The sequence below is a fragment of the Rhinopithecus bieti genome, unplaced genomic scaffold (genome assembly GCF_001698545.2).
Source record: "Rhinopithecus bieti isolate Rb0 unplaced genomic scaffold, ASM169854v2 scaffold_2339, whole genome shotgun sequence".
NCBI classification, from domain to species: Eukaryota; Metazoa; Chordata; class Mammalia; order Primates; family Cercopithecidae; genus Rhinopithecus; species Rhinopithecus bieti.
In genome coordinates, this window is record NW_016803819.1 from 1031151 (window position 1) to 1040572 (window position 9422).

The 9422-nt window shown below is 44.2% G+C and overlaps 2 protein-coding genes across 6 annotated transcripts in view; both read right to left on the minus strand.

Moving 5' to 3' along the window:
* The window catches only part of RBM47 (RNA binding motif protein 47), a 228978-nt gene extending 219846 nt beyond the window's left edge, over positions 1-9132 (minus strand). For 2 of the 5 annotated variants that reach the window (XM_017854393.1, XM_017854441.1), the window contains exons 1-2: positions 9032-9131; positions 8716-8874 (exon numbers count right to left, since the gene is read on the minus strand). The gene's annotated coding sequence lies outside the window, so the exon portion shown is untranslated. Of the gene's footprint in view, positions 1-7663; positions 8135-8636; positions 8652-8715; positions 8875-9031 lie in introns of those variants that run through there. The other 3 variants (XM_017854447.1, XM_017854402.1, XM_017854416.1) reach the window with 3 other exon arrangements.
* LOC108516814 (60S ribosomal protein L4-like) lies at positions 199-2051 on the minus strand. Its single transcript, XM_017854459.1, is given in 5 exon segments — positions 199-1233; positions 1235-1300; positions 1302-1434; positions 1437-1517; positions 1938-2051. Coding segments are annotated over 5 exon segments (1302 nt in total). The 5' UTR covers positions 2047-2051; the 3' UTR covers positions 199-320.
* Positions 9133-9422: the final 290 nt, after the last annotated feature.

Consider the following 9422-nt stretch of genomic DNA (forward strand, 5'->3'; position numbering starts at 1 on the left):
TGTCAACCATCGATGTTCTTGCTTCAGCCTCCCAAGTAGCTGGGACCACAGGCATGAACCACCACGCTCAGCTCTTCACTCTCCTAATTTTGAGAAAACGTACTTTTTTCCTTCTAATAATGACCTAATAAGTTTTTTCTAATTATGAAAAAATGCACTTTTTCCCTCCTCATCATCGCTTATTGGCAACTCTCAGACTTTTTTTTTTTTTTTTTCTCCTCACTGCCTGTATGATCAGGTCTTTATTCAAAAGAAACTGTCCAAAATAATTTGACCTTTATGGAATAATCAAATTTAAGAGTTTATGCAGCAGGTTTCTTTTACTCTGGCGTAGGTTTCTTTTCTGCAGGCTTCTTTTCAGGGGCTGGTTTCTTGGTATATGCTGCCTTTTTTCCCACCAGAGGCTTCTTCTGCTTCTTAACACCAACAGCAGCCTTCTTTCCTTTCTTACCTTCCACAGGCTTCTTGCCCGCAACTGCCACCTTCTCATCTGATTTGGCTTCTAGTGCTGCTGCTGCAGCAGCTGCCTTATCCACCCAGAGCTTGTGATTCCTGGACTGGCGAAGAATGGTGTTCCGGCGCATGGTCTTTGCATATGGGTTTAGCTTCAACATGATTCTCAGGTTTTTCAGTGGGTTCTTCTTTAGGACTCTGCGATGAATCTTCTTGCGTGGTGCTCTAAGGGCTCTTTGGATCTCTGGGCTTTTCAAGATTCTGCTAAGATCTGTATTAATCATCTTGTGCATGGGAAGACTGTAGTTACTCTTGAGGGAAGCAGCTTTACGCCAAGTGCCATACAATTCATCTAACTTCCGGAAAGTACTTTCAGTCCAAATGCAGAAACGTCCCACATGCCCACCAGGAGGAAGCTTCAAAATGTTCAGTTTGCTTACATTAAGCAGAGTAATTCCAGGGATGTTTCTGAAGGCCTTGATGATACCATTATCCTCATTATAGATGATGCACGGCCCCCTGCGCTGGATACGGCAACAGTTTCTCGTTTTGCCTTTGCCAGCTCTCATTCCCTGAGAGGCATAGACCTTTTTGATATCATTCCAGGCTTTAAGTTTCTTACGAAGCAAAACAGCTTCCTTGGTCTTCTTGTAGCCTTCAACTTTATCTTCAACTACCAAAGGAAGTTCAGGAACTTCCTCAACACGATGACCTTTAGACGTGACCAGTGCTGGCAGGGCTGAGGCAGCCAGAGCAGAACAGACAGCATATCGTTTTGGGTGTGTTCCCTCTACGATGCCAGCAGCGCCAGGTTTTGGTTGCTGCAAACATTTGGCCTCCACGACACGTTTCCAAAAGCACCCTGGCCAGAGCGGTGAGTCCCACCACCTTGAACTGTGGGAATTTGAGCCACAGCTCTGCCAGTACCCCAAGACTCAGCACTGGTCTGATGACCTGCTAATTCACTGACAGTGTAGGGCTGTTGTTTTTGCGCAAGTCGGTGTGAACAAAGTTCACAATATCTGGTTGAATAGGAGCCTTGAATACAGCAGGCAAAGTGACATTTTTGCCAGATGACTCNCAACTATCTTCAACTACCAAAGGAAGTTCAGGAACTTCCTCAACACGATGACCTTTAGACGTGACCAGTGCTGGCAGGGCTGAGGCAGCCAGAGCAGAACAGACAGCATATCGTTTTGGGTGTGTTCCCTCTACGATGCCAGCAGCGCCAGGTTTTGGTTGCTGCAAACATTTGGCCTCCACGACACGTTTCCAAAAGCACCCTGGCCAGAGCGGTGAGTCCCACCACCTTGAACTGTGGGAATTTGAGCCACAGCTCTGCCAGTACCCCAAGACTCAGCACTGGTCTGATGACCTGCTAATTCACTGACAGTGTAGGGCTGTTGTTTTGCGCAAGTCGGTGTGAACAAAGTTCACAATATCTGGTTGAATAGGAGCCTTGAATACAGCAGGCAAAGTGACATTTTTGCCAGATGACTCCCCCTTTTCGGAGTACACCGGTATCAGTGGGCGAGCACACGCCATGGCCGAGAGAGGAGACAGCCACGCTCCTCTCAGCCCAGCTGCTGCCATAGGAAAAGCCTCTCAGCCTTTTAAAGGATATTAAATAGCAGAAAAAGAGGTATAAAGTTGTTTGCTTGTTTGTTTGTTTGTTTTTAGATGGAGTCTTGCTCTGTCGCCCAGGCTGGAGTGCAGTGACGCAATCTTGGCTCACTGTTACCTCCACCTCCCAGTCTCAAGGGATCCTCCCACCTCAACCTCCTGGGTAGCTGGGATTACAGGCATGCACCACCACGCCTGGCTAATTTTTGTATTTTTTGTAGAGATAGGGTTTTGCCATGTTGCCCAGGTTGTTCTCAAACTCCTAAGCTCAAGTGATCCACAGGCCTTGGTCTCCAAAAGTGCTGGGATTACAGATGTGAGTGACCAAGCCTGGCCCAGATTAATTTATTTAATCCTTGTAATAACCCTGTAAGGTAGGCATTTTACAGTTGGGGAAACTGAGTCACAAGGTTTTCTTTTTTAGTTAGCCTGCCTAAAGTCACATGTAAGTGGCAGAACTAAGATTGGAACCAAGGCAGTCTATGCTCCTAGTCACTCTGCTATGGAGTGTGAATTTAGTATGAATAGCCATCCTTTCCCCAAAATCTGCATCTTTAGCTAAATCCTTTTTTTCTCTCCATGTGACCAAACTTTGCTGATTACCCTGATAACAAACTAGCCCACAGAGCTGAGATCTCCTCCACGCCAGCATGCTGCAGTCTTTTACAATCTAACTAAATTCTAAGCCTAAGCCACAACCACCTCACTCTTCCCTGGACAAGTCTAAAATAGTAAGATCATCCTCATGGAGAAATAGATCATAGATATTAACTGGTAGAACATAAAACAAAAACAGAAAACCACAAAAACATTAGGCCATTGCATTTTCTGTTAATAAAAAGTTGCAGTGCCCCATTGAGTTTTCTGTGTCACCAAACCCTCCCAGTTGTAGTTACACAAAGGCAACTTTGTCTTGAGAAGGCTACTGGGAAGATGGGCCTAATCTTGGCAAGGGCTTGGTGTACCGAGAACCATGTTATTATTTTTAAAACTAAATGACAACACACAAAAAGAAATATTATTTAAGCCACCTTTTCTTTTTTCTTTTTTTTAGATGGAGTCTTGCTCTTGTTGCCCAGGCTGGAGTGCAGTGGCGCAATCTCGGCTCACTGCAACCTCCGCCTCCCAGGTTCAAGCAATTCTCCTGCCTCAGCCTCCCAAGTAGCTGGGACTACAGGCACCTGCCACTATGCCTGGCTAATTTTTGTATTTTCAATAGAGACAGGGTTTCACCCTATTGGACAGGCTGGTGTTGAACTCCTGACCTTGTGATCCACCCACCTTGCCCTCCCAAAGTGCTGGGATTACAGACATGAGCCACCGTGCCCAGCCTAAGCCATCTTTTCAAAAGTCACGGTGCTATTATCTTCACCAACGTGGAACCCTAGTTTTTGAAACATGAATGGTTTACCTGTGCTTACAAGGTTCAAATACACATTTTCAGAATAGGAATTAAATTGATCTAAGAGAAATAACACATGAAAAAACCCTGTCCATTCTGTACTTCTATACTTTTTCTTTTTCTTGGGGCATGTGAAATGCTTTACAAACATGATAGAGCCAGGTCTCGGTACTCTGAAAGGTAGATACTTTTTATTATAATTTTAATACGCTGGCATTTCCTTGGTCAGGTACAGGCATCCTGTTCCTGTTTCAGCTGCACAATGCCCTGCATTCATTGTACACTCACCCACTGCCCATTGGTACATGTACTTAACTCTTGCTCACCCACATGTGGATTATCCATAGCGTCTGGAAACAGGTTGTCTTCCACCCCAGTTGGTGGGTACTCAAGGCAAAACTGACAATGCATCGATGCAAGGCACAGTCAGGAGGCCAAAGCTGTCAGCAACTCCCCTTTCATTCAACGTACACCCACCAGGAACCCACTATGGTCTCTGTGCAGGGCCACCATGTTCATGAGAACCACAAACATACAGTATCCCCAAAGACAAATATCGTGATTTGGGGAGACTGGATGTTGTTTTCTTGATTAATGTGGTTGACTGTAATCTATAAATAAAGCATACATTTTTCAGAACCAGAAATCTCCTGAGACCAAAACATTGATATTTTCCTAAAACACCAAGGGTTTTCAGGATTACACTAGCACTCTGTTTTCTCTTGATGTCATCTCCCTGAAACGGCCTTCAGAAAAGCAGAGATTGTGCTTTTGACTTCTAAAATGACTCCACTCTAAAAGCTTTGATAGGGTGTACCAAAAGAGCTACTATAGTCACAATCACTTCTATGTGATCAGCTTATTTATGTATTTTATTTTACAAACACATAAACCATATGCATCTAGACACACCCACAAATCATTTTTGACATAAACTAAGTTCCTATGAAGACAAAAATGGAAGATTCACAACGACAAAAAAAGACTTCTCCTATTATATGTAAGTTACTTAAACCGAGCTGTAATTCTTTTTTTTTTTTTTCAGATGTCCTTAAACCACACAGAAAGTAGAGGAAAGGCAGAGAGTGGGAGTATGGTTGAAGGGTTTGTGCCTTTTGTAATCAGTTTACTTTTGGTTGTACCAAGAGATGATATCTTGAATTCATTCAAACTAGTGTCTATTGCAGCACACTAGGAACATTCGAATTACAAAAGGGAGGAGGAGCGTCCACTTCCCACAGTTGCTAGTTTCCCTGCAATCCTTTGAGGGCCTTGGTAATCTCCATGTGAGCTTTCTGGTAAATTCCACACTAGGACCACATTCAGAACCTACCTGTTTCTTGGCCATTTATTCCTCTAGACACTCTCTCCCTTTCTACTTTCACTGGAAAATGAAAGTTTTCCTCCCCACACCTTTTCAGAGCAAAAGATACCAGATCCTTAAAAGAAGGTGGTCATTGACTTCAAGGGGAGGAGATCGCCCTCCCCAATGCCTCTCCCCTGATACAGACGCTGATAGAATAGATGGGGAAGCAACTATGAGAGAAACAGAAACAATCAAAACTCCAGCTCAGACGATCTCAGGAGTTTTACTGACAGGATGATTCAGGACCACACACAAAAAATGGCAGGGTGCCATTTCCCTGAATCTCTCCTGCATAAGATGGAAACAACAACTCGAGGTGGCAGCTGAGCAATTAGTTACTGATCACTTCTATGACAATTCTCTGGAGGCTCCAAAGGCCTCCTATCTTAAAACCCAAGTCATCTCTGCATTGCTATTATTGAAAATCTTTATCCAGTTGCTCTTTGAAGCCATTACTTGGAACAGTAATGTTGGGACTAACACACACCTTTTATGATATTAAAATCAGCATCATCATTAAGACACAGAGACTGTTCCCAAGAGGGAAAGAAAATATATCTCCTAATCAGGCCAGTAGCTGAAACACTGCAATATAACCTTTAGCTTGGAATCACTGTGACAAGCACTTAAAGCTGCATTTAATGTCTTCATTGTAACTTCATGAAAGTTTGGCACACAAATTCTACCTTCATTCTAAACATACCCTTTTTCCTAAGTCTCATGAATCCCAAACTTAAACCCTCTTCAGAGTAAGTTATTTTTCCCCAGAATAATGTATCTTCTGGGATAACCTAATCACAGTTTCCCTTGAGCCTGGGTCCAATTTTAAGAAAATCTTCCACCTTCATGCTTGTATCCACTCCCCTGACCTTTTCTGATAAATCAGGAGACTTAAGATTTGGAGGTGGAAACTTACCGAAATAGCCAAATGCTTTTCTATAGCAATGAAAGCTCAGTCATTTGGGACATGATTTAATCTTGAGCTTCGGAGCAGAATTTGAAAAGCAAATTAAATCCTTTTGTAAGAAAATAATTTCGCCTACTTTAACCCAATCTTTTAAAAAAAATCATTAGGTAGAACAGTAAACCAAATAGTCTAATATGAATGTTCTTACCATGTGAGGAAAAAAAATATGAGTAGTCTTTAACACTGGTTAGAGCAAGTGTACAGAACATGTGTCCAGAAGCATGTAGTTCCCTTGCTTTGTGTCTTTATTTCATCCTCAGTATCACCACTGCTTTGGGCAGAATTCTTTCAAAATTTAGGTTAAAGCAGCACAGTGGGGAATCAAAATAAACATGTTGACTATTAAAAATACAGAGATTGGTACAAAAAAATGATGATGATGAATTCTCAATCCTACAAACTTCTGTAAACGCAAAAACCAAGAGGAAGATAATAAATCTTTAATAATTGATTGATATTCAGAATATCTTGATCTAATTAATTTAAGCATGGCCTACCTAGCCAGGTAAAGGACGGCACAGCTAGGCTTATTTCTTCATTTGACACATACTGAAAGTTAATCATGAAGCTAGGTGCTTGAGAAATTTCTGAGATCCCATTCTTCCAGTGTGCAGTAATTGAGTCAAAGAGGCCAACAGTGTGTATATCAGAACAAGATGAAGGGTAAAGCAGACCAGAAAAAAATATTAAAACCCAAACCATCTCTTCCTTTCTTTTTTGCCTTCTGTTTTCCTTTCAGACTGGGTTGATTTTAGTTCCCTCCAATACTTCAAGGCAGCAATCTGACAAAGATCATTGTTTAAATGAATAGCAACACAAACTCCCACAAAGTGATCTCTTCTTATCCTCTAGGTTGAGTACTTTGGTTTATCTAGAGGTTGTGTGTTATGCCGCTGACCACCTTTCACCTTTTAGAATCGGCACCTGCAATTCTCCAATGCTCTGGATCTAATTGCCAACCTTTCGAGCTCAAAACTTCAGCAACCCCTTCATGTTGGGTTGTCAACCCTTTGCTTTCCCTCCCCTGAGAAATTTATATGACCTTGCCTTAAAACTTTGAAAGAATACATTTTTAAATCTATATTCTTGCTAAAGAAAACAGTGAGTCATTAAAATACCACCAGGAAAAAAAAAAAAAAGGTTTGATTTTTAGTTCAGATCGGTAATGACCTGTAAGTACCTTGGTGGTATCTTCCTATCACTTATGCCTTGGGACAGTACCCAGGAGTGGCTGAACTTTTACCTAATTAAAAAATGAGTCATTTATTTGAAAAGTTCCACTTCCATTTATTTTATCTGATTTCTTAAATATCCGGTCAACTGCTAATTTGTCAGATGTCATAATTCGTCAGCTCTACCCTTTTCTACAGGTTGAATTTTTAATTTGAAACAACTACACCTCCACCGAGTGTTACTTGCAGAGGTAAATTACTGCAGGAAGACCCCCCTCTGCCTTGGTTAACACTTAAATGAGATGCCTCCTGTCCAGGACGCTTCCTCAATCTCACTGTAATAATCTGAGTCTAAAGTCACCTGTGCTTCTGGGCGGTCCAATCATGTATTTTCAAGAGTGAAAAAAAAATCAGTTTCTTTTATGGAAAAAGATATATCACTACAGGAAACACGATGGGGCTGACTGTATGATTATCTGCCTTCCCAGAAGCTGACCCTTTTCAAACCTTTTTATAAACACTTTATTTCCCACTAAATATACCAAGAGACAGAAGGTGAGTGATAGCATGAGGGATAAGAGCTAAAAGAGAAGAAAAGAAAAAAATATATACTTCAAAATTGGGACCCAAATGTAAGATTAAGGGACAATAGTTAGAAGGAATACCAAAAAACACCTTACCTTTCCTTGTTAAGTTTTTGGAGCCGCCCACTTCAGAAATTAACACCATTCACAGCCCAGGAGCAACTTAACACAGCTAGGAAGTCACCTACAACATCTTCTCGTCCGCCTTCTTTTTAATGTAAAACCAAAATAAGGAGTGTCCAGCGACTCCCCACCGCGCCGCTTAAAGCAACAGAGCGTTTTAGGCTTAACTCCCAGGCTCTGGGAATTCCAGTGGGTCAGAATTGCTTAACCTTGGAGACCTGCAGAGAGAAAGTCTCCAGGAGGACCGCTCCCCAAACCCTGGTGTCTCTCTATCCCAAGCTGCACATTCCACAGTGGAAAGCGGGAGCTGCGACCCGAAGGCAGCGAAGTTCTCTCGAGCTCAGCTCCGGAGGCCGGGAGCGCGCGGCGGTTCCACACGCAGAGCGGCGCCGGGTCCCGGCTGAGTGGGGCGCTGCGCACCGGAGCGCTCAGCGTCTGGTCTGCGGGCCCTTCCCGGTTCCCTCCCTCTCTCCTCCCGCCGCCCGCCCCCTGCCGAGGCCATCCGCCTCACAGTAGCAAGGTTGTGTCTCGTCTACTCCCTTCCCTTAAACTCACCAAACCAGATTTTTACTCCCAACACCAGCAACTTCCCGTAAATCTGCCCTGAAATTTTATCCTGCTCGCTGAGCCTCCCCTGGCTAAAGGCCAGTGCCACATTCCTCTTGTTTTTAGGAGCGCAGATACCTTTGCTGAAGGTTCAAAGAAAATCGGCCTTGATGGCAGAGATTGGGGGACTTGACCAGACGGACTTCTCTCCCCGCCCCAAAAGTCACATGCCTTTCAGACACCCAGAAGTGGCACCTGCTCCACCTGGGGGCATCTGTCCCAGTCAGACGCTCGGCCCCCTTTCGGCTGTTGGAGAAACCCAGCCAGAACCACGTTGGAGGAATTAGGAACCTGCTGTTGAATTTCAAGCCGATCGGAACCGCCCCGTTCCCCTTCTTACCCCCATAAAGAAGTCGCTGGACGAGGTGGGATCTCCGCGACCCCCGCGTGCCCTAGGAGAGCTCCCGGGGCGTCCTTACCTGGGGCAGAGCATGGCTTGGCCGCACGCAGGCAGGAGCGTCACGCGGACGGGGCCCTGACCTTTGCCGGGGCCTTCGCAGCAGGGCCTGGGGCCTGGGCGCTGCTCGTTCAGAAGTGGCTCATTTTAATGCGCTCTGACCTAGAGTTACGAAGGGTTTCTAGAAAGGGAACAAAAAAACATTGCATTTAGAAACAGCAGCCAAGCTCTCGCTTCACCTTGCCTGCTCTCTGGGGAGTTGGCTCGAACCCCCACCCCATCCCAATCCCCAAGAAACCCAGATGTCCGCAATCCGCGCCCCACCCCCTTCGCCTTACCTGTTTATACAAGAGTTAAGGAGCCTCCCGCATTTCAGTGGAGCGCTAAGCCTGTTTGTAGGCGCGGAATGGGCCAACAGGAATCTAATTCTGTGACTAAACAAACGAGAAGAGGAAGCAGGCACCACCAGGAACCTAAAACAGAGTTGTGATTTCGGGTTGCAGTGTCATTCAGCTGAGGGGAAAAAAAAATACCGGGCTACTTTAGTGAAAGAATGTTCTAAAAATGATTCTTTGCTGGTTGAGTTAACACATGCAAAGAGCTTAGAACGGTGCCTGGCACATAGTGTTAGCTGCCGTTATTGTTCTTATTATTATTTACATTATGGCTTTTTTCTGAAGAAGGGGCGTGTGGTCAGAGTTAGACATGGGCCGTAGCCCCAGCACTGCC